This window comes from Embiotoca jacksoni, unplaced genomic scaffold (genome assembly GCF_022577435.1).
Source record: "Embiotoca jacksoni isolate LCO1_2020_lvr unplaced genomic scaffold, fEmbJac1.0.p SCAF_14, whole genome shotgun sequence".
Taxonomy (NCBI): domain Eukaryota; kingdom Metazoa; phylum Chordata; class Actinopteri; family Embiotocidae; genus Embiotoca; species Embiotoca jacksoni.
Genome location: NW_027185274.1, coordinates 9,016,990 through 9,044,557, shown reverse-complemented (window position 1 = coordinate 9,044,557; position 27,568 = coordinate 9,016,990). Strand labels below are relative to the sequence as shown.

At 43.0% G+C, this 27,568-nt stretch overlaps 2 protein-coding genes across 2 annotated transcripts in view; one reads left to right on the top strand and one right to left on the bottom strand.

Moving 5' to 3' along the window:
* Positions 1–884: 884 nt before the first annotated feature.
* egfem1 (EGF-like and EMI domain containing 1) overlaps positions 885–27,568 on the bottom strand; it is a 53,837-nt gene continuing 27,153 nt past the window's right edge. Inside the window, exons 15-38 of the mRNA XM_069147871.1 lie at positions 25,765–25,893; positions 24,824–24,952; positions 20,215–20,349; positions 19,736–19,870; positions 18,519–18,644; positions 18,050–18,181; positions 17,633–17,761; positions 17,384–17,515; positions 16,849–16,977; positions 12,054–12,182; positions 11,112–11,240; positions 10,098–10,226; positions 9,784–9,912; positions 9,348–9,476; positions 9,093–9,221; positions 7,393–7,524; positions 6,891–7,019; positions 6,543–6,671; positions 5,394–5,522; positions 4,609–4,737; positions 4,287–4,415; positions 3,083–3,211; positions 2,811–2,939; positions 885–2,383 (exon numbers count right to left, since the gene is read on the bottom strand). Of these exons, the coding sequence (XP_069003972.1) occupies positions 2,304–2,383; positions 2,811–2,939; positions 3,083–3,211; positions 4,287–4,415; positions 4,609–4,737; positions 5,394–5,522; positions 6,543–6,671; positions 6,891–7,019; positions 7,393–7,524; positions 9,093–9,221; positions 9,348–9,476; positions 9,784–9,912; positions 10,098–10,226; positions 11,112–11,240; positions 12,054–12,182; positions 16,849–16,977; positions 17,384–17,515; positions 17,633–17,761; positions 18,050–18,181; positions 18,519–18,644; positions 19,736–19,870; positions 20,215–20,349; positions 24,824–24,952; positions 25,765–25,893 (3,065 nt within the window). The 3' untranslated portion in view covers positions 885–2,303. The remainder of the gene's footprint in view (positions 2,384–2,810; positions 2,940–3,082; positions 3,212–4,286; positions 4,416–4,608; positions 4,738–5,393; positions 5,523–6,542; positions 6,672–6,890; positions 7,020–7,392; positions 7,525–9,092; positions 9,222–9,347; positions 9,477–9,783; positions 9,913–10,097; positions 10,227–11,111; positions 11,241–12,053; positions 12,183–16,848; positions 16,978–17,383; positions 17,516–17,632; positions 17,762–18,049; positions 18,182–18,518; positions 18,645–19,735; positions 19,871–20,214; positions 20,350–24,823; positions 24,953–25,764; positions 25,894–27,568) is intronic.
* LOC138197211 (EH domain-containing protein 2-like) lies at positions 21,226–24,121 on the top strand. The gene is made up of 6 exons (XM_069147872.1): positions 21,226–21,492; positions 21,614–21,790; positions 22,052–22,149; positions 22,551–22,963; positions 23,068–23,232; positions 23,330–24,121. Exons 1-6 carry the CDS (start codon positions 21,272–21,274, stop codon positions 23,891–23,893), a joined length of 1,638 nt encoding a protein of 545 aa, XP_069003973.1. The 5' UTR covers positions 21,226–21,271; the 3' UTR covers positions 23,894–24,121.

The following is a 27,568-nucleotide window of genomic DNA, read 5'->3' as shown; positions in this document are numbered from 1 at the left end:
GGTGAGCACACAGAGGGTTTGGGCTCCCGCTACTTCTTGATCTTACAATTTGGATGTGTTTTGGCGTGCCAACTCCTCATTTGTGGCGCTGCTCACCCAGCGTTATGAATGGAGGGCTGATACAGCGGTACAGTGGCCACCCAGAGTTCAGTGGATGGATGGCCTCTGTGGGCCTGTTTGACTGGAAACAGGTGTGTGTCATCTGAAGATGAAGGCCCGGCCGATAAACATTATTGGAGAACATCTGCTGCTTGTCACAACACAGGGCGAGCCGGAGCGCTCACCCATCCATCAGCAACACCGGAGAGACGGTGTGTGTGTGTGTGTGTGTGTGTGGTGGGGGGGTCCATCCTCCGCTGGTGAGCCTGTTCACCCATCACTCACCCCAGGGATGCTGGATATGGGGTGCATGTTTGGCCCAGGCACCTGCCTGCCTCTGCTGGACCACAGCCGCTTTTGGCCAATAGAGGAGAAAATGCTCCAGTGCACTTGAAAAATGCCTCGGGGAAAGCGCACTCGCTCTCGGATGCTGACACACACACACACACACACACCTTACAACACCATAGTATCCTGCTCAGGTGTTCCCCCTCTACACACACACACACCCTTTAGACTACTATCAGGGAGGTAGGCATGGCCCTCAATGCTTGACCCTGCCCTGGTTGATGAAAAATGCTTGGTAGTAGCCGTGCGGTAATGTGTGCACTGACATATCCACACACAGGGTCCCATAGTTCTCTATGACAGCTGCCCCCTTTTCCGACAGCCATCCCTTACCGCTCCCTCCCACCCCCACTCAGGGGTCACAGAAATCAATACCATGCAACACTGCATTCAAAGCGTACAGTTCAAAAATAGATTGTTAGAGGCAAGTGTCCACACGTGTTTGTTCTTATTTATTTGCTTCATTCTCCCCTTTTTCTCTCAAAACACAACCACACATGAAAAAGACACAGCAACAGAATAAAACAGAATTAGTTGACTGATTGATTTTATACAATGTAGCACCACTGATATGCCAGGATATGAACACGTATATATAACTGGCACCGACCTGAGATATAATACAAATACAATTTTCCAAAAGAAAAGAAACACCCACATTCACATAAAATGCACATGTCTGATAGGTGATGGCAGTCGTGACTTGTAATCTTATCTTTTAGTGAGACATTGTACACGAACAGAAATGTGCACAAGTACACTCCTTTACTTTTTTCATTTAAAAGATTCCCAAGTGCAATCCATGCAAGTTGCAGTGTTTCGCGACCAGCACACGACACTGCAAGTATAACACCCATGCTCAATGTTAATTAATGTAGAGTGTTTGTTATGCAGGTGAATGAAGCTTGCTCATGTCATATTCAGACATTTGAAAAAAAAAAAAAAAAAAAAAAAGGTAAATATATGGGCAATAAAATAATTTTTGGGTGAGGATCAGTTCATTCTCACATCCCACAGCTGGAAACAATCTGATCTCTTTAGAATGATATTTAATAAATGAACCAATTATCTGAGTTCCACTGTTTTGGGAAATTATGCATTTCTGTGAAAAGGCAAACGTGTGAAATTCCAAACATTAAAATGTTTCTGTAAATGAGACACAGGAGAGAAAACACAATAAGAAATATGTTGAATATGTCTCATTTCAGTGTTAAGTGGGTCACTCTGATGTAATTGAATTGCATAATAACCTGTATGTTTTTTTCTCTTGGACTATATTTTTGTATCTTGACCACGTGTGCTCTCCATGTATGTGTTGATCTTAATGTAGTTTCAGAATAATTAAATGAGTCAGCCATACAAATCTGAGTCTATTTCAGACATTTAATTTTCACCAAAAATTTGCTTGGCATTCTTTTATGCTAAACATTGAGGTTTTCCATGGACACGAGCAGAAAGAACTACATGTCGGTGATGGTTGTAAAGGGTCATTCTCTTTAGAAACTGAGCCCTGAACAACTCGTTAAATGTCAAACTGGAAAGAAAGTTTTGCACTTTCAATCAGCAACAGTAACTAATGTGATGCAGGTATTGTATTCATGTGTGTTGCCATGAAGCCAAACTGGGGTGGGTTTGAGCTCACGGTCCTTTGAAGGCCTCTCACATGCCAGGTTCACTGGTTGATTCTCTCGAGCTCCAGTCTTGGTGATGGAGGGCCAGTTTCTGACAGCTGAGTACCAGTTTCAGTGAGCGTATTAACACCAACATCACCTTTACCAAGATGATCTGAGTAATGCTTCACTGAGCCAAACCCCTGTGTTTGAACGTCCAGTCAGGAGTTTGCACCTCTGCTTGGGTTATGTGGTTTTGCTGCCTGCTCTTCTCTTTCTCTGGGACACAGAAAAGTTCAGAGCTCCTGGGGTTTGCTGGAGCAGCGCTGAAAAGAAAAAAAGAAAAAGCCAAGAAGACATCAGCACTATTTGAAAAATCAAAAGCAAATGTTCTGGGGTTTTGGTTTTTTGGAGAAGTAACTGCTACGTAGTCTCCCGTGTGCTTGGCTTTGAGGAGGTAAAACGAAGACAGCCTCGAGCCTGGCTTCATGCTGGGTGCAGATTAAAATAACTGTCAGGAGACAGGAGCAGCTATTGAGGGAGACAGGGTGACACACAGAGTGATGGGGCTCAGCCTCTCACACTTCACGACACAGTATTTCACTAAAGCTGGTTCAGCTTTACAGCCCTTGACCTTGTGTGTGTGTGTGTGTGTGTGTGTGTGTGTGTGTGTGTGTGTGTGTGTGTGTGTGTGTGTGTGTGTGTGTGTGTGTGTGTGTGTGTGTGTGTGTGGCAATAGCAGCTTAGGTCTACCTTCACTACAAGTTGGGCCGAGCCAGGTGAGCGGGCACAGGCATCGACCGTTCACCCCGTCACAGCGTGCCCCGTGGGAACACTGACACAGCAGGGAGCAGTCGGGACCGAAGCTGTCACCACCACAGTCTGACACAGAAGAGACAGAGTGGAAGGAAAGAAGAGATGTTAAAAAGAAAAGAGTTTCTGCATCACATACAAAGGGGTCATTTTCTGAATTGATTTTTGATTGATTTCATGTTTAAGTAGGATTCCCTCCAGGTGACATCTACTTTTTTCACATCTCTGTCCTGTCCTTCCCGGGGGACAGAGACACCGTCCAGTCGAGGGGTCACATGGGGCCTCGGCAGCGCAGTCACATGACTTTGCACAACTCAATCCAAAACTGCCAGCTTCACATCCTGAGAGCCAGAAAAAAACATACACACATTGTTGCATTATTGTATTTCTGAACATATTCATTGTCTTCTTTAACTGGGTTAATCCCTACACACTGCAAGAAGGATAGACTACTGGCTCACTAGTGAACTTACTGATTATGTATGAAAAGATGGGGGTGGCACTAAAATCCCATCTATGTTTTTGATAGATTTATTGATAATTTAAACTGCTAATAGGACATTAAACTTTGTGCAATCAAAAGCGCTGCCATTTTTTCTTACACAAAGTTAAATGTACACCTTTTGAACATGATGATAACCAGTACATTATCGTCGTTCTATCCTTCAGGACATTTAGATCTTCTACAATACAATGCAGTCACAATTTAAGGCACAAAAGTACAAGCAAAAACAGACACACAAAGAGCAACTGAGTAAAATATGACAGAATAGAAAACAGATTCACTCACAAGTGCTTTTAGTGATAAGAACATGTGCACACATTTCATCACACACACACACAGGTCTATCTGTGGAGCATGTGGCTGCCTTACAGCTGCTCTTCAATGCTCAGTCATATGTCCTGCTGGGTCTGAAGTGGCCGTTTAGGCGCTCACACTGCGGCTGAGAGCCCCACGAGCAGGCAGGAGGGCACACGGATGTAACAAGAACGCATTAAGCAGTCAGGAAACACCTGTCTCTCATCAAATAAGCAGCCTGCCTGCCTGCCCACCTACCTAAAAGCCTGTCTGTCTGTCTGTCTGTCTGTCTGTCTGCCAGCACACACTCACATTCTTCTTCTTTTCTTTTTTTTTTTCTTGCAGTGTCTTATTCATTCATGCTCATATCTGCCCATGTACAATCGCAGCTGGGTATCCAGGTGGCTGTTTTTTAATGAGCACTAACTTGTGACTGTGAGCATGACTGTTTCTATTTCTGTCTTCATGGTACTGCTGAATTACAAGTATCCTATAAACCTAGAAAATTCTTGAGAGATGAAAGTTACTCATCTTACCCTTCTGTAAAAAGTTCACATGTAGTTTTGAGGACATTAGCTGAAGGTTATCATCTAGATAGTCACATATAATGTACTCACGTCTTTGGCATTGTGGGCCGTAGTAGCCTGGTGGACACACACATTTGCCGTTCACATGGTCACATGTTTGTCCCACCTTACAGTCACAGGTATGGGCACAATGCACTCCAAAATACCCAGAGGGGCACTCTGGTAGGAACACAAGAAAATAAAAAAAGGTTATTTGTTATATTATCAAGGTTCATTCAACTCACTGACTGTCACCTTTTACACTAGGGGAGTAAAGAAAAGATCACATCTATTTCAAAGTGTCAGCGAGATCTGCAATAGCCAAATCTTATCTCCAAGTCTCTTTTCATGTTACAAGTGAGGGTTTGCATACCGTGTTGACAGGAGTGTCCGTAGTATCCAGCAGTACAGCTGCAGCTGCCAGTAAAACGGTCGCAGGTCCCACTGTTAAGGCATGGACAGTCTTGTGCACAATCAAGCCCATATTTACCCTGTGGACAGGCTTCACACACACACACACACACACACACACACACACACACACACACACACACACACACACACACACATACACACACACGCACACACGCGCGCGCGCACAGGTCGTAAATTCTCAGTTAACAAATTAGTGGCATTAATGAAAAAACTGATTATAATCAACATAATTCAACAGAAATCTCTGAAAATGTGGCCATGAATGGAAGCGTTTGATAAACCTGAAATACAAAACGAGGGTGCGACAAAAAAAGCTGAATGACAAATTATTGGAACGTATGAGGCATATAAAAACATCTGTAAATCAGCACTTTAAAATGCAACTTGTAAGCAAGCAAGTAAAACTTTACAATACATTTACAACATCGAGCCCTTTACCAACAAGAGTTACAAAGAATGCTCGTCACAAAACTGGCAAATTAAAGTTTTAAAGAGAAATAAAATAAAACAGAGGAAGAGTGGGGAATGAATGAAAATGTTCCTATATTTTATAAATGCCAGTTGAAGTGGATCGTGTGATAGTCGAAGGTAAACAACTTCAATGTTTAGGAGAGTTTTTCTCCACCAGTTTTGCTGTTTGCTGTCGTTTTTTTTTAGGTTTTTGGCTTGTTGGAACCAGAATCGTTCAGTTTGGATTATGTCCTGTTGTATCTGAAGTTGTACCTGTGTCACAGCGGGTTCCGGTCCAGCCCAGTCCGCACTTGCAGGACCCATCAACGTGATCACACAAAGCCCCGTTCTGACAGCTGCATGCGTTTCTGCACTGCAGGCCGTAGCGCCCTTGAGGACACCCTGAAGAAACGGAAACCATCGTAATGAGAGGAGAGCAACAGACCCTTTTGCTCAGCAATCACAACAATAAGTGCATCACATACAAAACACAAATTGCACAGCATGTGCTGTATCTGTTTCTTTCACACACACACAGACTGTACAAACCACAGTCATGTTTATTTAAGCAACAGTTCATTAAAGAGATGGCAAAGTAGTCTCATTTGGCGCTGATATAAAAGAATAATCATGTTTCTCTGGGTAATTTAGATTGGGAAAACAATAAGCAAGCCGTCTTTGATTTCCCTGTTTATTTATTTGCTTCCTTGCCAAATCCAGCGACACGGAACACAGAGAATGAGCTACTTATAGGTTTCTGTAAACATTCAACAAGAAGAACTTAAGAGGTGGTATGTCGCAGTACATGCAGGAGGCTGAACAAGAGAACGTTTAGTGCTAGCAGTGCTGGAAACCCCCGTTTGCAATCCAGCTGAATTGCTGATAAAGAGAGAGATTAAGAAAACTCAGCTCTGCCTCTGTTTCCCGGGAGTAAAAGCCCTGTGATCATCAGAGGCCTTCCACTGGGGAAATGGAGAATTTGTTACTTAAATATACAGTAAAAAATGTTGAAAACTACACCCTCATCTTAGTGGTTGTTTCTCACTCCCCAGTTAGGCCTCCTATTTCTGAAGAACTCATTAGAGCCCATTCCTAATGATGCATATCAGCCTCGGTAGTGACTCTTTGTATACTCAAGAGAATGGTAAAAGATAAAAAAGATAAATAAAATCCTTGTTTGATATCTCCTAGAGATGAGCAATGAATTGCCTCAGTCATTTCTTCTTGTCTCAAAACTGTTACTAAATGATCAGTATGCATTCAGATATAGTGCATTTAAAATACATATATTAGTTGTAGTATCTCAATTTTTTTTTTTTTTTTTTTTTACAGATACCTCTCTTTTCATTACTGCACATCTTAAACTCTTTAAACGTAGTGATAAAATGTCTCAAACGATCCCAGACATGGGTTTAGCCTGACCTTGTTGGCAGGACTGTCCCATCCTACCAGGGCCACACATGCACCTCCCTGTTGCTGTGTGGCACTGCCCTCCTTCCCCACAGGAACACAGCTTAGCACAGTCCTTCCCATAGTACCCACTTGGACAACCTGCAAAAATAAACGTGGCTTTATTCACATAAAAATACAAAGATAAATGTTATATGTTTTACTGGTTGGCGAGAATTTTCTAACACAACCCAGAGACTTGTTGAATTACAAAATTCCTACAATACTAACGTAGAATAATGACAATAAAGGGAGGCAGAAATAGTAAACATGGTTCCGTTGTTGTGGCGTTGGACACGGGTTCAAAGTTTCTTGACTTACCTGAGCTGCAGTCAGCTCCAATGAAGCCAGGAGGACAGTAACAAGTCCCAGTCCTGAAGTCACAGCGACCACTGTTGATGCAGGTGCACCTGGACTTGCAGTTTGGCCCGAAAGTGCCTGCTCGACATCCTGGAGAGAAACCATGACAACAAGAAGGAAAGAAGAGGAAGAAAAAGGAAAAGCAACTGTTTGATCAAGCTTTTAAAGTTATTTTACTCTTTACTCTTTTGAAACGGAGGTTTTCCTTTGTGCTTGATGTTAAATGTAAAAATAGCCAACCAACATTTTACCAAAAATGTCAATCAAAATATCTGGGGAACAAATGTGTAACAAAGTTCTGAATGGCTTGTACAACATGAATCTTTCACTTCCATGGAAATCTACAAAACGGGTCAAATATGTTCCCTCCTGACACATTTCTTTCATTAACCTCCCTGTTAAATAAAAGACAAACCAGTGCACACCTTATATTAGTCTATGCTAACAGACACAATATACTTACGTTGCGCACAGCGTGCTCCATAATAACCAGGTAAGCAGCTACATTTCCCCGTCACAGGATGGCACTGCTCCTGGTCTCCAGAACACCGGCACAGCTGGCTGCAGTTTTGTCCGAACATACCAGCAGGGCAGGCTGAGACAATACAACCACAAACATGTGATGTACAATTTAGAAAGAAGAGGGCATACGATTTACTTAACGCATTACACGTATAAGTCGTTGGAACCTGTACACCTTTCATGGGTGCGCCAAACATGAATTATCATATAAGGATTTTAAAATGAATTACTGGAATTACAAACAATGTTAGTTTGAGTCATTATTATCATGCCAACTTGGCAGTAAACAACTGCTATATATGGTACATATGCTGGGTCAGGAAAAACATATGTCCATCAAAATAAAAGCGCAGCATCAGAAATTCTGTAGAATTGAAAATAAAAGTTTGACTTGTTATCCGTCAACTTTTGTTTCCACAGACACATCTGCGTCCCACTCAAAAAGGCCCTGCGACCCACTTACAGCTTGTGACCCACTATCTGAGAACCATAGGTACAAGTAATCCATGTTAATTATGGGTTTATTAAGGGGAAGCAATTTCTATGGAAAATCATACAGGTATTAAGTTTTAGAATGAAAACCGATGCAGGTAAAGATTAATGGTTCTGGATATAATGTTACACTGGTAAAATAAAACTTCATCATATTTTTAAATTGTAGCTAAGTTGTGGTTAAATTAAGACAGCGGATAAGGCCTTAAACATGCACACATTCAGTAGTTTGTGGGAACAAAGACGCATGCCATTTCCCTTTCCTTCCTCAGATTATTCTATGAACACACTGGGACATTCAGTATTGACTGGTAGCACAACCAAAACTTTCCCTGGTGCCCGAACCCAGGCGGACACAGAGGGACATTCTTTCACACACCCTTTCTGCACATATACGCTCATCACAATAATGAATAAAGTCCCCAGACAACCGGTCATAGTGAACAAGATGAATCTGTGAACCGAACATGTTTTTCGGGGTGAGACCGCAGTACTCAAGCTGCAGCAGGCGGCGTGGGGGACAGATAAGAAAGGACTCCAGACTAAAGAGGCAATTACGGCGCTGTCATTATGCATGTCTGCCTTCCAAAAGCCCTTATCCGCCGCCGAGGAGACAAAAACAATGCCTCCTGTTTTACTTGGCAACCGGTGTGTAACATTTATCAGATGTCTGGGGAGTGTGTGAGGAGAGGAAGGGAGCTGAGGCCGTGAGGGGGAGTAGATGGAGTGGTGGGGGGCCAAGTCGTGAAGCAGCTTGTACACAGTCCTAAAGGGTCTGCTGTAAATAATGAAAGATTCTCATAAAGTCTTAGAATGAAATAAACGGTAATCTTTCCCAGGAGGATGGCAAGAAAGGGAATTTTAATCAGTGACGATTCTTGGTGACACCTTCAATCCCGTGATGCTTTTCCTTCCTGATGAGAGAGGTCCATTATGGGGGACAGTGTTTCTATCAACAGGGCATACATGTCAGCCAAATGGGTTCAAATGCATCACAGTGACACTAGCTGTGTGCCAAGGGTGTCTCAACAATGTCATTTGAAAATGTTGGTGAGTATTTACCTTCTACAAATTGAGCAAAGCAGCTGCTACTCACCTTCATATTAAATGAAGTAGCTTTGCTGAAATTGATTTTCTTTTCACTCTTACTTTTCTCGCAGCCAGGCCCCGTGAGTCCGCCTGGGCAGCCGCAGCTCCCCATCTCATGGTGACAGGACACTCCAGCCTGGCACTGACACCGCTGGGCACAGGAAGCGCCGTAGGACCCCGGGAGGCAGGCTGACAGTCAATACACACACACACACACACACACACACACACACACACACACAGGAACTTTACTCTCATGTTCTTTACTGCCAGTTTCATTCACTTGCAATTTCCTCGGCCCTGCACACAACTCACATTTGTCGCACCGGGCTCCTCTCCAGCCTGGCTCGCACTCACAGCGGCCCGTCACATGGTGGCAACTCGAACTGTGGACACAGTCACACCTCTGCTCGCAGCCCTCTCCGAAGAATCCCTTAGAACAGGCTTCAGACAAAACACACAAGCATTCGTGGTCAGCAAGCGACATTAAAGTCAGAGAACACCTTTTTTTGAAGAACTTACTTTTTACATGCTTACAGTATTTACCCAGAGCTGATGGCAAAAATAGTTTTGACAGAGCAGGTTATATAAGCAAATCTTACTACTGTTTTTTTTGCTGCTGCTTCACAAATGTTAGCAAATGGAGCACAGATGCAAGGCAGTGACAGAAAGGCTACCCTTCTTCAAGAGACACCAGCAGGCAGTAGAGGAAAACAACAGAGCTGAACTGAAGTGAAGTTGAGGAAGTCACCTGATTGACAGAGCTCTCCTGTCCAACCAGACAGACACGCACATTTTCCTGTCACTCTGTCACATCTCCCTGCATTCGCACAGCTGCAGCCCTGGGAGCACTTCTCCCCATAACGTCCCTCTTCACACTCTAGGAGAGAGGGAGAGGAAGCTTAAGAGGGAAGTTACATTCAATAAATTATGTATGTCAGTAATACAGCGGACATTAAATTGCAAAGACAGGGACGGGGAGACAAAGTCTTTGATTAACTTTAAGAGTTGCATATGTTTCCCTCAGCTTCTTAATAATGTAATCCACAGTACTGTAGGACTCACCTAACTCACAAGCAGCTCCGGTCCAACCAGGTGGGCAGGAGCACTGGCCACTCATGCGATTACAAGAACCTCCGTTTTGACACAGACATTGACCAGAACAGTTTTCCCCATACTGTCCTGTAGGACAGGCTGAACTCACACACACACACACACACACACACACACACACGCACAACACAGTGACAAGAATGGCTTTTAAGATCAAGAAACTAATGTATAAAGGTTATTAGCAATGAAAATATTATATTTACATGTATCAGTGTGCTATTGATTGTTGCTAAATACTGATATTTAACTTCTAAAATGATCATTTGTGTAGTGCCATACCAGTGTTTTAGCTGATTGTGGCTCCTTGACTGCGAATTTCTACTTTACAGTTTTTGCTGACCTCTTTTAATGAAGGTTTTACAATTATAGATTTTCTTTTTAAATATATTATTTTGGCTGTGGCTCACATAGTAGAGTAGGTTGCCCACCAATCTTAAGGTTGGCAGTTCAATCCCCGGTTCCTTCTGTCCACCTGCTGAAGTGTCCATGGGCAAGACATTGAACCTAACCATTGAGACTAAGTGGCTCCCGACGGCAGGCGACCACCTTGCATGGCAGCTCTGTTGCCACTTGTTTGTGAGTGTGTGTGTGCGAATTGGTGAATGGAAGGCAAAAGGGCACTATATAAGTCCAGACTATTTACCAGAAACCATTTTCTAACAGTTCCCAGCAGCCATTATTATAATTTATTTTCTATAACCTCAAATCAGATGAACATCAATGCAGTAATTCTGTCAATAATTCCTTAAGATGGTTAACACAAGTTAAGAAAGTTTTAAGAGTCTGCTAATGGTTATTCGTAATGCAGAAAATCAATAAAAAAAACAAAAAACAGTACGTCTATAACAGCAGAGAAAATACATCCACATTTCTACAGCACAGCAGCATGATGTGTAAACTGGACACTTTTGATGTAAAGTTTGTCATGCTGAGTGATTAGCTACTAGAGTGATGAGTGTTACTCACGCAGCGTGCACCTGAGTCCGGTCCACCCGGCGGTGCAGCTGCATCGCCCATTGACGTGGTCGCACCCGCCTCCGTTCTGACACTCACAGGTCTGACTGCACTGCTCTCCATAGTGACCGTCTGGGCATTCTGCCCACACGAAGCACGCACAAGGGCAAACAAACGGCACACACACACACACACACACGTATAATAGTACAACACAGCACGCGCACACACACACACACACACACACACACACACACACGCGCGCACACACACACACACACACACACACACACACAACACTTTCAGTATCACTTTGAAATGCACCGCAGCCATTGCAAATGTATGAGACCAGAGGGCTAAATGAGTTTTAGCACACATACTTTAAACTTCTCATTAATGATCAAAGTTCAAGATGACATTTGGAGACTGAGAAAGAGGAAAAAGCACTAATGACAGAGATGCACCATTAAGTCATGCTAGTGGCTTTCTGCTGACTCTGGCTTTGCTAGTTAGAACCACAAAATGGCTGTGGCAAAAGGAAAGTCTTGAATAAGACTCCAGAATGACAGACTAAGAACTTTAGTGGGCATTTCACTGGCTTCATTAAAACAACGGCATGAAATCCTCAAGAAACTTTAGCATGAGAACATTGATTGGTTAACTCCTAAAAGACTCTTCCAAGTTATGTTCTCCCTTCCCTAATGTTGATCGCTACATACATGTGGGTGCATTTATCCAGAATAGACCTCAATTAAACCATGTATGCCAGAGGGTATTCTCGCCCTCCCTCCTTTCTCCACCCTTACCCATCCCTAAAAAAAGTCATCGCCAATGTCTCATTATAGAGATAATTGTTCACAAACACATCATAGTTGTGTTTAAGGAGAGGATGTCGTGATGGGCTGCAGTGAGGGCCTCCCTCACACCCTGTTTTAATGATGTGGCTTCCATTACCCAGAATGCAGTGTGGTCCTGCCCAGCCGGCGGTGCATAGGCAGGCTCCTGTGATGTGGTGGCAGCGGGCACCGTTCCTGCACTCGCACATCTGGCCACAGTCAAGACCGTAAAAGCCGTCCGGGCACACTGTGGGCCGAGATAAAACATCTGACTGGTTAGAACTGGCAGCTTCACAAGAGAGGAGAGGAAAAGGTTCAGATGCCAACGATTTTTTTCTTTTATTTGGTTCTTTCTCTTCCCTTCCCCATCTCTCACTCTGTTCTCCTCCTCCTACTTTCCCTCTCTGTCCTGCTACCTCCTGAAAATACCAATATCAAATTGCAGTACCACGCTGCGGCTGTTGCAAGAGCGTCTGCGTTCGTTAAGTGAGCTCATGTCCCACATGTGTGGTGGATCTGGGCCACATCAAAGTTTACGCGGCTCCTAGGCCGTTCCCTTTCGGGGGTGGAGGGGGGGCACAAAGAGCTGGTAAATAGAGCACCTGCTGAGTCCACAGGCCCCATCAACACACGGCAAAACAAAGCCCGGTTACTGTGCCCCCACACACACACCTACAGTGCTGCTGCTGATGGAAGGAGATGCCAGTGTAAGGGTCTGTTTCCCATTCTCAAGGAGAGCTGGAGAGATCGTTTAAGTGTGTGTATCGTGAAGTGACACTCACAGAGTTTGGTAAACATTGTGCCTCCCATCCAGAAGAACCTAGCTGGAGGCGGTGGGATGAATGAGCCTTTCCAGTGCTGGGATGTAAATATTGTCTGTAAGCATGACTTCACCAGAGCAGGAAAGAATGACTGTTTATTCGCAGCCTATTTTTGATCACGCAATTTGTCACTGCAGAGATCACAGAAGAACTCAAGCATAATGGTAGTATTTTACAAAACAAAAAGTTCCCCCATTCCGGCCTGTATTTACAGGAATGCTGCTCTCGCTCTGCCAAAGTCTGACTGACTGACAGTTGTTACAGATATTCCTCTCTTCAAATACCCTCTTCTGTGTTCTGTTGCAGTAATAATTGAGAAAGTCTCAGTAGCCAGCAAAGTATCATTTAATTCATGTGCTACTTCTATCTATAAGCAAAACAGTGGACGACGTGACCACAAACTGGGAGCGCAGCAGAAATGTATGACTTGGTGATTTTATGTATTTTAAATGCCACAGTACTCGGGGTGTTCCCCTGCAGTTAATGCATCATACCCTCCTTCTCCTGCTCCAAGTGATGATGCTGCCCGCTCCTCCTTTTTCTACCCCGAGGCCTCAAATTGGGAAAAGTAACTTTCCTGCTCAGCAACTTCTGGCATGGCCATCGATGCGTTCCCACGCTGACAGCATGACGTCTTTGCCTGCCTCTGTAGTGGTTAGGGCTGCGATGTTATTAAAGCTAGCCCACTGAGGATGCTGTCATTTTAATCCAGCTGTACATTAAGTCTGTGGTGGTACTGTAGCAAAAATGCCTGGTTTATTGTCTGTTGTTTATTATCATGATAGCACTTACTGACACCATAGCAACAAGCTAGCCTTGCTCCTCCTGCAGGAAAATGATTCAACGTCTGATATATAATTTATTTAATGGGGGCCGCAACACATCTGTGATATTAAAATATAATCCTTTGAATGAAATCTCTGTTAACAGTAATCACATCAACATGTTCCTTTTTTTTTTAGCAGACAGTTAACAGAAGGACACACACTCCATATTAAATCTTCAAGCATTCTGACAACTTTGAATGGCAAAGTTTATTGTTTGTATATGCCAGCAGGGGGCGACTGGTTTCCATATTAACCAGAGAGCAGAGCTCTGTCATCTGATATTAGCACAGTGTCTGCTACAGTTTGTAAATGTAGACTCTTCCCTCTGAGTCTTTGTTGATAGGTGGGCACAGAGGATTCGGTGCACCACACGCACACGCGCACACACACACACACACACACACACACACACACACTGTGCCATTGTTGAAATACTCCATCTCTCGACGAAATTAGCTCTTTAAGACAGGAGGATTATTTCCAGATCCCTGGTTGTGTAAGAGCCACTGCTGTCTGCCCATAAAGCAGGTCCAGGGACCACACAGCCGGGGAGAGCGCGCCACAGAAATAGAGCGGATAGAGAGAACATAGAATAGAACTTCCTGGTGCCATTCAGGGTCTATATACACTGAAGGAGGTCAACACAACAACAACACAACAACCCAGTTTCTTGGACAATAACGCGGATGTTCAATGCTAGTTGAACCAGAGTTCTTTTTACTGCAACCAATTGAACTATTTTGATGCAGACATCAAAGCTGCAGAGCAGGAACGCAGCACAATCCACGTTAATTGAAGAAGTGGTGTGCTGGATCCATGTCAGCACAAAAGGCCCCTTTCCTCCGATAACACTTGACTGAAATGTTTAGCATCAACCTCAGCACCACAAGAATGCACAATGGAACAATGGTTTTGCCGTAGCAACAAGCTTTCTCAGTCTGGTAGAGCCGGTCATTTCTATGAATAACGAGTGTGGGGATGAAAACTGTAGGATCAAGCACTGAAACATAAAGTCATTTCTTTCCACTTTAATTCTGTGAATTGGAGAGACCTGGACCTTCTCACAGCGCAGGCCTCTTCCTGACTTCTCCTGAAGGAAGAGGCCCAGCAGAAGACTGAGAAACTGGACACCTCTGTTTGAGGGGGAACAGGCCTTCAGAAAATAAAATCTGCTCAGACCGATAGCCCCATTTCCACAGCAACGTCCAATCAGAGTGACGACTACATCTGAGGCCATTAGACTGTTATGGCTAGGGATGTGAAGCTCTGTTCTAGTGTGGCATGGCCATGATTTACAATGCCCCGTGCAGTGCGGAGGTGGTATGAATTTCTGGGCCTGGTAGTACAGTCATAGTAAATCTTACACTTTGTAATAACATGAGGCCACCTCAAGTCAAAAGACTGTAATCAAGAACAAATCTATTGAATTGTTAAATCTCTTCGAGTGTTGCTATGTCTCGCAGTTCAGGACAAATATCATGATGATGAGATGAATATTGGTTACTTGTAGAGTTGGGAGTGCTCGCAGAGACTCTGAGCCTCATGAAATACAGTCCATCTATCCCAGAGTGACTAATACAAATTACATCTTGGGATTTGTGTGGTTTTAAAATGGTTTCGCTCATGACATCACGTGGACAGTCTGATGATTCATTGAATCTCTGATGATTCACTGAGACTGTGGAAGAATCTGAATAATATCCTGCAGCGCCCTCTAGTGTGTTAAAGAGCGATAACACCACCTGCAATGTAGAGGTACATGTTCATGCTCAGTGGAGATAATCTTGGTTTTACATACGATCGTGCAGAGCTCAACAACATTTAACAATTTAAGAATCTGAAAGTAAAACTTCTGCTACTTCCTGACCTTTCTCTGTTTTTGTATTCTGTAAAGCCACTGTTTAAATCTAGAGTTCAGGAAGGTTTGCCAACAATCCTTTATTTCTATTTAACTATTTAACATAACTTTTAAATGTATGGCTGTGACTAGTGATTATTTATATCATCCATTCATCTGAGGATTATTTTGTAATATAAAAGATTCATATTTTTTTCGGAAGAAGGCAGATTATAGTGGGGGGGGGGAAAAATGCTGATTGCAACATGTTGCTTATTTTCTCCAGCCAACAACCCCACAACCAAAACTATTCAGTTTACTACCTCGTAAAGCAAAGAGGAGCAGCAAATCTCATAATTTTGAAACTATAACGTTCGTCATTTTTGCTTGAAAAAAAGCCATTAGTTTTAATAAAACAAAAGCAAAACTATTTTGTGTATTACTAGGGTTTTATGTGCAAAGTGTTAAATGGACCTAATGGAGTGCTGAAGTGTTCCCGCGCGGGAACACTTCAGCACTCCAGCTGTACACAAAAGCTAAAGGTTTCTGCCTCTTTGTTTCTACATCCAGGTTGGGGGAATATTCCTCAAAATGTCACGCGTGTACCTCGGTTTTATTGACAAGAGGGCGGTGAAACGTTGGAGATAACATGCAGTATCTTGTATTGTGAGTCATTTTAAAGTAACGTGTAAAAGTTAGAAATGTTCGGTCTAACGCGACATTTTGATGAATTCGTGAGCAGGAGGTTTGTATATAAATATATATAAATATATATAGAGAGAGGGAGCACAGCAGGCTTTCTGCTTTCAGCATAAAGTGCACTGCACCTGCTTCAAGTGTCACTTGACCAACTGCAAAGTCCATAGCATCTCCAAAGTTAACTATTGCCTATGATATAATCCATAAGATCTCAATATCCTCATTAATTGCCTTTTCCTGATAATCATCAGGAGCAGTACATGTTTTAAGTGTATCTGTATGTCCTGTAGCTTTATTTGTACTGTGAAAGTGTTGGGAGTTGTGCAGATAAGTGAAGTGCAAGGTCACAGCAGCTAAATGATAATAACTGTGTTTATGTTGTTTCACTGGACAATATGTATTTCCTGTGCAGATGAAGAACATCTGTGGACATTTATGTTGTTCGTTTCATGATACTTCAGTTCTTGAGTGTTTACAGGTTACTTATTCAAAGTGCATGTGACTTTCAAAAATATATCAATTTGTACACTGATATTAACCTTGTTGTTTCTATGAATTCATTTAAGTGGACCTAGAATCAATCTTTGGCTCTGTAGTCAGTAAATCAATTATTTTAGAGATGTTTAAGACCAAATAAAGATTAAAACAAAATTACAAATTGGGCTAACTTCAGATTGACCACAACAAAATACCATCTGAAACACCATCATCAGATTATAGGTGACTTACTTCTTTCGCAGAAAGTGCCGGCATATCCGGGAGAGCAAGTGCAGGCTCCGCTCACATGATCACAGAGGGCTCCATTCTGACACTGGCACTGCTGGACGCAGCCCCGGCCATAGCTGCCGTTCATGCACTCTGTGAACGGGAGCATGTGACCATAACACAGAATACATATGAGCCTAAGCATATGTAGCACCATGATACTAAACGTCTTAGATGTTTAACTTTTAACCAGTGAAAACTTGCAAAACAGATTGAAACTTTTAGTCTCACTTCCCATGGAATACCGGGATGTATTTCAGCTTTGAGTACCAAATGGAGCTTCATATAACATATAGAAATCTATAATTATAAATCTCAGGATCAAATACAAAAACCACACAAATGAAACGCGTGTAAAATCATGAAATTAACAGCCAGAACATTTCTGTCAGTAAATCGAATCGAACGATGCTATACCTGCAATCACCCCATGGTGGCAGCACTTACCAAAGTATCCACTTTGAACCTCTGTGATATCCTACCAACGATGTTCACTTACTCTTTTCACAGTGGTCCCCGGTGAAGCCGGCCTCGCACACGCACTGACCGCTGACTGAGTCACAGCCCAGGGAGCTGTCCTGGCACTGGCATTTAATGCTGCAGCCTTGGCCCCAGAAACCAGCTTCACATGCTTTGAAGATGAGGAAACATTACGGTGAAAGTTAAATACAAGGTTTTGGTACGTTACACGATTTCCTTTCTCTGCTACTCAGTCATGCTGTTGTTTTTGTACCAAACTAGTTCTTACACGTTGCACAATCATGGCCTCTTTTGCCAGGTGGGCAGATGCAGTGTCCGTTCTGTGGGTCACAGGTGGCATCAGGATGGCAAGAACAGCGCTCCAGACAGCCTGGTCCGTGGTACCCTGCAGGACACTCTGTGCACAACAGGTAGTTCATCAGTGAACCTGCTTCAGTCATCGCTTTTCTTTAAATCCATGTAAGTAACCAAACCAATAAGACAAGCAGATATCAGCAGCTCCAAAATCTCAAATCCTCCAATTGCGCTGTCATTTCTTTTATTTATTTAAAAGATATAAAGGTGCTTATTAAAGCCTTGATATGAGTACGATGTCATTTACATTTATTTAAGCCAAATTGTATACATCGGGTCTTTTAAAATGTTTTTCTTCCTCGTAACACAGGAATTGTAATTGCAATCTCACCATTTTGGCAGAGGTCTCCCATGAAGCCGGGCTTGCAGTCACACATACCAGTCTGCTTGTTGCAGGAGCCTCTGTTCTCGCAGTTAGGACAGGACGCATGGCACTTTAGACCCCACCATCCATCAGGGCAGTCTGGGAAGCAGGGAGTATCTTTCAGATTAGCTCAGCAGTAAGCCACTTATGTCGGTCCTTTCTCTGTATAGCCCTAAAGCCACTTGTGCTTGAATAATTTGGGGGAGAGAAATGTATTACATGGGTCCCTGAAAGGGGTGAACTTTCTCACTGGGCAAGTAAGCCGCAAAGCAAATGTCAAGTTTCTAATTGGTTTGGCTGAGAGAGGCACAAAACGCACAAACACCAAGGTTTGCTCAGGTTTGCAAGCTTGTAATGTCACTGAGTTCAAACTGGCCCTCGTGCTACATGATCAGGCTAAAACTATTATTAAAGAACAGTGTAATAAAACAAATACCTTCCTGGCATGAGTGTCCTGTCTTCCCAGCAGGACAGATGCACCGTCCAGTTACCGGGTCACAAGAAGCTCCACCGCAGTCACAGGTCAGACGACAGTTCTCGGCATAACTTCCATCTTGGCAGGCTAGCAACACAACAATCCACAAGAAAATGGAAAACAGAGACATTTACAACACAGTGTAACACAAAAAAAAACCCCACACAAAACAGGATTACACAACATTTGGGGCAAAAAAATAAGAAGGTGAAAATGTAGAATTGCGCAATCATTTTCGGTTTATTCAGCTTCTGCCAATTGCTTCTGCAGGAGTAACTGAAGTAAACCGTCCCTGTCATGACCTGGCCTACAACTTAAACTAAGTAAAATCCAGAACCCTTTTTTTTAAATTATTTTATTTGGCTTTGACAAACCAGGCAAGCCTAGGCCTGGACTTTGCATTAGTGCTGACATACTGTAACTCTGCTCTGTTATCTTAGTTCACTCCACAGAGACAAAAAGTCCTGTTTTTACCAGCGGCTCCTGAAAAATATTCAGTATCACCTCACAGAAGGTTGAACTTTTCATCAGCTAGCAGAATAAACAGCCACGGGACGCCCTGCTGTGGAGGAACACTCATATTTGTGGTTGTGTAGTTTACAATAACAAGAACACCTGCATTGACCAGGTGAATTCAAGAGAGTGCCTTTTTTTATTCCACCTAATCCGTCAAATGGAGCGGAAGATGAATAGATGAAGAAAGAATAAAGAAAGATTTACAAGTGTTATGGGAAATGAAAGAGATTGTGACCTATTCAGAAACTCATTCATAACAATTTGTGTTGCTTTGTGTTGCCAGCATGACACAGTTTATTAATTGGGCACACATTTGCACAAGCATGAAGTATGCGAACAATAAGCACACATGTTGGCACGTGTCAGTGTGCAGGCCCACACGCACTGACAGTATTCTGTACCCTTTTACTCTAAAAGTTATGACCATATAAGTAAACTGTGGATTCAGGCTTTGTGGAGGACATCATACATCAACAGCGTGTTTGAAATGATGTTATGGATGTGTGCCAGATGTCTGAGAGAAACTTTACAGCATAAATTAGACCCAAAATAATTTGACTTAATGCCGAGTACTTAGATGTGTTTGTATAAATTGTTTTGTATGTTAGAAAATGGCCTTTAAATTGCATTAAAGCAGCTTTTTTTTTTTTTTTTTGCCTCACCCAGCTGACAGTTATCTCCATGAAGGCCTGCAGGACACCGTTGGCTGCACTCTCCAGTCCCGGGGTCACATGACCCTCCACCTGGACAGTCACATGGCTGCTCACAGCCTGCGCCAAAGAAGCCTGGATCACATTCTACATTGGGGACATAAAAACAAGTACACAGAACAAGGGACGATTAACACGATGGACAATCATTTTGTAAAAGATAGACTGTTCTCGGAGAGGAATCGCAACAAAAGACCATTGTGTCAAAACCGATTTGCAAGGAAACAGCATGACTTCAAGTTTGTTTCCCCTCAAAGGCTCACATTACTGTTGTGTGACTGCAACAGGAAATAGACTCGGATCGTCATAACATTTGAACTGCTCGGTGCAGTGAAATGTCATCCGAATGAACTTCTAGCTGAGAGGTGAAGATCTGTGAATTTACCTGAAAATGTTCACGATGCAGAAGAAATGCAACTAAGTGCTTATACCTCTCTCACAGTGCGGACCGCGGTATGCAGCCTTACAGAAACAGCTCCCTGTTTTGGGGTCACAGCCAGCGGAATGTTCTTGAACACAGTCGCATTCCTGGGAACAGCCCGGACCGTGCGTCCACCTGGGACAGGCTGAGGGGGTTAGTTTAAAAACAAGACAAAAAGCACGAGTTAGGTTGACGTGTGACAATGAATCTGTTCATTTTTGTATTATATTGTACAGAAAGATACACACTTCCATTAGCAAGCTGCACAACCGACAGTATGGCTGCACTAAAACAACTTCAGATCCCTTTTTTTGTTTGTTTGTTTTTTGAAGGGTAAGCAAAGAAAACAAATTCTCTTGGCAGTTTTTGTTTGTTAAAGTTCAGGTGCTCACAGTTAATTGAGAAAAAAAATGTTGAAATGAAGCCTTTCTGACTATCAAATTACATTTTAGTATGAGCTAAACAAACACACTCAACTACCATGTTATGACAGCGTCAGACCTCTGCTAGTTTAAGCCATGTGACCACCGCCTCCAGTTTCACTTGATTTATTGACCTTCATGCAAATTATGGTGCATTATTCATCTTCAAGTCTTTGTACAGTAACTTTCCGCCGAAGTTTGAGCTCAAAAACAAACTAAAAGTAATATTAGCATTGTTGCAATCGTTGTGGGTATTTTGCTGCCAACTCGATCCCATATATGGAGGCATTTAATTCATAGATGTCGAGTGTTATGTATGGCTTTTAAAACGTACAGCGTTGCCACGTCCCTCTTTGTCTTTTTTAGAACAATCACTCTGGATGAGTTTTGCCAAGATTGTCCCTTCTCTGCAACAAAAAACGAACTGCACTCCACCCTGTCCCTCTCAACATTGGCTTTATGTTAGGTGCAGCTGCAGGCTCTGGTTACACCCTCTCCACCCTCTGAACGTCCCGCTGCAGGATGGAGCAGACAGCTGTGAGAATCTGATGATATCCCTCGTGCACATTCTTCCATCATTCAGTTTGGTCGTAGAGGAGTGAGAAGCTTCCACGCCGAGGAAAATCAGAGCTAAACTTCATCGCCATGTCCATCCGGAGGCTTTGGAGCACCCCGAAAACACTGGGGGACGTCAATGTGGTCACAGAGGAGCTGAAGAATCTTTATTATAAGAGGCTGCTGCCAATAGAGAAATACTATTCTTTCCATCACTTTCACTCACCGAGCTACGAGGATGCAGACTTTGACAACAAACCAATGGTGCTGGTGATGGGTCAGTACTCGACAGGAAAGACGACTTTTATCAGGTAAGACTTTGAGCATTTAAAAAAGAAAAAAAAATGCAGATGTCCCTCATCTGCATGTATTAAGCGCCGAGTTAGAAGCAAGAATGATGACAAAGGTGGTTTGAACCATGTGTATCTTCAGGTATCTCATAGAGCAAGATTTCCCTGGTAGCAGAGTTGGGCCAGAGCCAACCACTGACTGCTTCACAGCTCTCATGTATGGAGGGGAGGAAGGAATCATCCCTGGGAATGCCCTGACAATGGATCCAAAAAAGCCCTTTCGCAACCTTGATCCTTTTGGAAACTCATTTCTAAACAGGTGACGGTGAGATTAAGAGGAGAAAGATAGTAAATTCTGGATTGTAATGATTTTTAATTCTTTTTTTGTGAAGAAGCTTGAAAAAGTTGCTGTTTGGTTCATTTCTTTCTCTGATTCTTTTTTCGCTCCCTTTTATCCAGAAATATTTGAACGTTCCTGCGCTTTGCTCTGCATTCATCATTTTATAAGTACTGATACAAACTTAGTAGGGTGATATTTTATCAATATTCAAACCCTATTAACCCCGTGTTTTCTTTTCAGATTTCAGTGTGCTCAGATGCCAAACCGGGTCCTTGAGAGCATCAGCCTAATCGACACGCCGGGCATTTTAACCGCTGCTAAAAGGAAACTGAGTCGAGGTGAGACAGTGTCTCCTAATTCCTGAGAGGAGTTAATATGTCTTTGCTTCAGCAATTTTTATAGAGTGCTAAAGTTGGACTGCATTGTTGCTGTGAGCCGCATTTTAAATTCCTATAGGAGAAGAGTCATCGTACATGCAGTAAAACACGAATATTTCAGCCCATCATTATTCAGACACTTGAGGCCAGAAGCACAGCAGATGAAAGTAATGTGTCTGTGTGTTGGGAGGAGACGAGCAGTACGCAACCAAGCGTTTTTTTGTTTTTTTTTGCTTTGGTTTATAGACACATTTTTCTATGGGTGTAACTGAAATGGCTTGAGACCAGTGAAAGGGATGTGAGGCTCGCTCCATCCTATACCCTGTTAATTAAAACCCTGTGTTTTTGTTCCTCATCCCCAGGCTACGACTTCCCAGCAGTGCTGCGCTGGTTCGCAGAGCGTGTGGATCGGATCATCCTGCTGTTTGACGCGCATAAGCTGGAGTTCTCTGATGAGCTCACCCGAGCCTTCGGGGCTCTGTGCGGCTATGAGGACAAGTTACGTATAGTTCTCAACAAAGCCGACAGGGTGGACTCTCAACAGCTCATGAGAGTCTACGGCGCCCTCATGTGGTCACTGGGGAAAGTGTTTCGGACCCCTGAGATCTTGCGGGTTTACATCGGGTCTTTCTGGTCGGAGCCGAGGCAGACGTGTGACCACTACGAGCTGATAGAGCTGGAGGAGGACGACCTGTTGGCTGACATCAGGAACCTGCCCCGCAATGCAGCAGTGCGCAAGCTGAATGACCTCGTGAAGAGGGCGCGCTTAGTGAGGGTGAGAGATCCTCTGATATATTCAATTATAACTCAGATATACTCATTACCTCGGCTGCCGTCGTAGGGATTTCGTGACTCATTTGACCTTTATTCCCCTTCCAGGCTCACGCTCACATTATCAGCTACCTGAAGCAGGAGATGCCGACTATTTTTTGCAAAGAAAGCAAGAAGCACAATCTGATCTACCAGCTTCCTGTAATTTTCAACAAGATCCAGCAACAGCACAGAGTCCCAGCCGGTGACTTCCCTGACTGCACCAAGATGCAGGTCGGACAAAACCTTTATGTCTCAATACAATATTTCATAGTATTTGTTTACTGGAATGTGTTGCGTGAGCCTCACGTGTGATTGCCTCCATTTTCAGGAGAAACTTTTGGGTCAGGACTTCTCAAAGTTCAAGACACTGAAACCAAGTCTCATGGCTTCCTTGGAAAAACTCCTCACCACCGACATCGCCAACCTGGTTCCCTTACTCCAACAGCATGAACCAAGGAAGAAATCCCTCCCCGGCGTGTTAGACGGTGAATTTCTGGGAACATTCAGGCCTGAGAATTACCAGAGAAATCCATTCAAGGAACTCCCCAAAGATGATGAGAGCAGCGAGGCGGATTTTGATGAGTGGGCGGTGGAGAAATACAAACCCAAATATGATGAGATTTTCTACAACCTCAGTCCAAGTGAGGGCAAACTTAGCGGCACCAAAGTCAAAGAGTGGATGACGACCACTCTCCTGCCCAACTCGGTGCTCGCTCATATCTGGAGGCTGTCCGATGTCGATGGGGACGGCATGCTGGACAATGAGGAGTTCGCTTTGGCAGTCCACCTTATTGAGGGAAAACTGGAGGGCTTCTGGCTCCCCAGAGAGCTGCCCTCTCACTTGATGCCCCCATCAAAACGGCTAAATACAGCGAACGAAGTATCAGTGTGAACTTGATATCAAAAGGAAATGGAGGGCTGAGGATATATATACATAATATGTAATATTTGTACAAAGCTTTTTCAATACAAACTAATCTGGTGATAGCAGTTTAAAAGCTTGCGGCGCCTCTATATGAACCTGAGCAACCCAGTATCACGCCAGAGTTTCTGGTACACCTGTCAATCCACTAAACAACACCGTGTCAGTGTCACGTGTTTGGACACCACAAAGTGGTTAAGTTTTGGGGGGGGGGGGGGGGGGGGGCATGGTTTGGGTTAAATGTAATTGTTTGGGGTTTAGGCAGAAAAAACTACTCAGTGAGGGTTAAGACAAGATCATGGTTTGAGTGAAATAAGTCATTTTACGCTTTCTCACGAACTCAAACACCGGTCATCCAGGTAAAAGTCCTCTTTTTTTTTTTTTGTTGCATTCAACCGCCTCTGACTTCCTCCCTACTCAGACTTTGTCTCCTTTTGTACCACATTACATGACCTTGGTCACATGACCTCATTCTTCAACCCTGGTCGAAGGGACTTTTCAGGCAAAACGTCACACTGACACGGTATCCTCTGGTGGACTGACGGGTGGATTACATGCCTTGGCGTAATACCAAGCTGATTTGAGAGAGTGCCAGCAGCTGACAACAAAACCTAAAGTTTACCACTGATGGTTTTAAATGCTAAAAAAAAAATGTTTTACATTATATTCTGTCATCTATATATGCCGGGAAATGAAAAAATACAACAGCAGTTATTACCCGTCACTTGGACGTTCCCTCTTTGGCTGATACGTTAAGAGTCTCTTGTATCTCACATGATTGTAATGCATTTTGCTATTAAGGACATTAAACTTGTAATCAGGATGAGCTCGTATTATTAAATTTTTTGACATCTTCAACAATACCACTATGCAATCAGTAATCTTAAACCTTCTACTCACCGAGGTGGCAAAAACGACCATATAATCCTGGAGAGCACAGGCAGGCTCCATACAGGCGATGGCAGGGTCCATCGTTGGGACAGTTGCACTTTCTTCTACAGAGCCTACCGAAATAACCCCTTGGGCAACCTGCGGGCAAGGAAAATGTCGGAGAGCTTGTTACACTTGAAGATCACTGCTTCTCTAAAAATGAATTCCACTGCAATAAGAGCACTGCAATAATTCAGCACCCATCCAAAAAATTGTAACAAGACTTCTTTAGCAGGTTTAATGACACATTCAGCACACACTGAAGGATGATACAGAGCAGTGGTTCCCAACCTGAGGATCAGGACCCCTTCAAGGGAACACAGGATGAATCTAGTTGGTTGCAACACAATGGCCGAGGTAAGAAAGAGGATAATATATGTATATAATATATATAGATTGTATATAATATATATAGATATATACTGTACTGTATATACTGTATATACTGTGCATTTTATATTTAATATTTTTTACTGCTATTTTATTGCTTTTTATTATTCTATTATTATCTTATTGCTTTCCTGTATGCTGCTGTAGCGAAAAAAAATTTCCCTTGGGGATTAATAAAGTAACTACCTAACCTAACTTAACCTAAATCTAAACGTATCTTCCAACTTCCAACCAAATTCTGTTTCATTTCCAGGCATTTTTCCAATTTTCATTTGTCTTACAAAATACCGTGATTCACTTTTGGAGAATAAAATCACCTCTCCACTGAAATGTTCACAACTTACAACCACAAAGTCAAAAGGCTCCATTGATTTGTGCCAAAGGGGTCACAAGCAATGTTGACCCTGGTGGTTGTGTGTATGTGTGTGTGTGTGTGTGTGTGTGTGTGTGTGTGTGTGTGTGTGTGTGTGTGTGTGTGTGTGTGTGTGTGTGTGTGTGTGTGTGAGAATGTGTGTACAAACCGTCCTCGCAGAGCAGGCCTTTTACACCGAGGGGGCACAAACACTTCCCGGTCACAGGGTCACACAAGCCTCCATTCTGACAGCGGCACAGACTGTTGCAGGCCGGCCCGTAGCTCCCCTGCAGACAAGCTGGAGAGAGCAGAGGTGGCATTTTCACATTTTAATAAATGCAGAATTACTTAATGGATCAAACTGTGGGGATTTTTTTTTTTATTTATTTTTTTTGGACACTGAAACACATCGCCATATATGAGAAAAGAGAAAGTAAGTACAGCCAAATGTGAAGTTTTTCTCCCGTGTTAAAAATTCAGTGAACGCGTTCACCTTCTAGCCTCTCTTTCCCGTGCTGCGCGCTCGCCTGACTTTTCTAATCTCACTGGCCTTGTTAGCAAGTCAGACAGGAACCATCTGGCTGTGTAAGATGTGCTAAAGTGTTACAATCCATCAAGTTAATGTCTGCTTAAATTCCACGTCACGCTCTCCTCACAACAGTTTTATGTCACTCCACAGGAAGATAAACCAGTTTGAAATAGGCTGTAGCATTACAGTATCTTGTAATATAATAATAACCATTTCATATATATTATAAGGAGCCGCAGGCATCTAGAAAATAGCGATAGTCTCACAAACCTTTTTCATATAAAGATGAAGTGGTGCTATCACTTGCAGCAGATGGAAAGTTACATGTGGGAATGCAAATAAAGTAAGTGAATAGCACAGTGGGCGAGTTTATAATCATAAATTTGGTTCTGGGATGTTTGTTGAGGCCTTTTGATGCAGTATGCATAACAAAGAGAACTGTGTAAATACCACAAAATACTTTTGTTAAGTCAACAATAATGAAAAGTTGACTTGTTGCCTCTGGGATATGATTCAAAGCCATTTGTGAAGTATTGTTAAATATATTTATACGATTTGAGATGTGGATTTTACAAAAGGGGCTAATGTACAACCTACTTTAATACTAGGATGATAATGTGTTTTGTATATTCAGTTTTTTTCTGTAAATTGTGTAAATTCATTCATTATATTTCTTCCTAGCAACAACCTCATGAAATAGGATTTGCATAAAATCCAATCAGAGTGAAGTAAAGTAAGAAAGTTGTAAAATACTCTCTCTCTCTCTCTCTCTCTCTCTCTCTCTCTCTCTCTCTCTCTCTCTCTCTCTCTCTCTCTCTCTCTCTCTCTTCAAGGACCATCTTTTGGCCAACATCTATTCCCTTGTTGACCATTATGTTGCTGCCCGCTGCATTATTTTGTAAATCTTTGCTTCAGGCTGCAGTATTCCTCATCTCCACCTGAAAGGCCCATCACCTTCAGGGTGTACATCTGAACACTGCCACCGTGGGAGCGGGTTTCTAAAAGTGACAGATTGCTTCCAACGGACTTATCCCACGTGGCTCTCCTCCTATAATTACCAGCCTGACTCGAGTTCAGACCAGAGACAGCCATTAATCACGGAGCTGGATGGGGACAATGGAGCTTTGCTTTCTAACCCAGTAGTGGACATCCTTGGCCTCAGGCTGTGCTCTTGCTGTGGGCCCTGGCCACACTCCAGTGGCAGACAGATTGATTCCCCTGGTCCTCCTGTGATCTGGAGCCCATAAACAAGGCAACCTCCCACGCAGAGGAGCCGACAGGTTTTGATACATGGCTCTGGATAAATGTGCACGGGGAGCTATGTCATCTTTTTCTTAACCTGGACCATATTGCTACAGGTAGTCCAAATAGACCAAGAACAGCATTTGTCCTGTACCGTTAACATTATCCACTTGTCATGTTTGTGATCCAGTTGATTAATTAG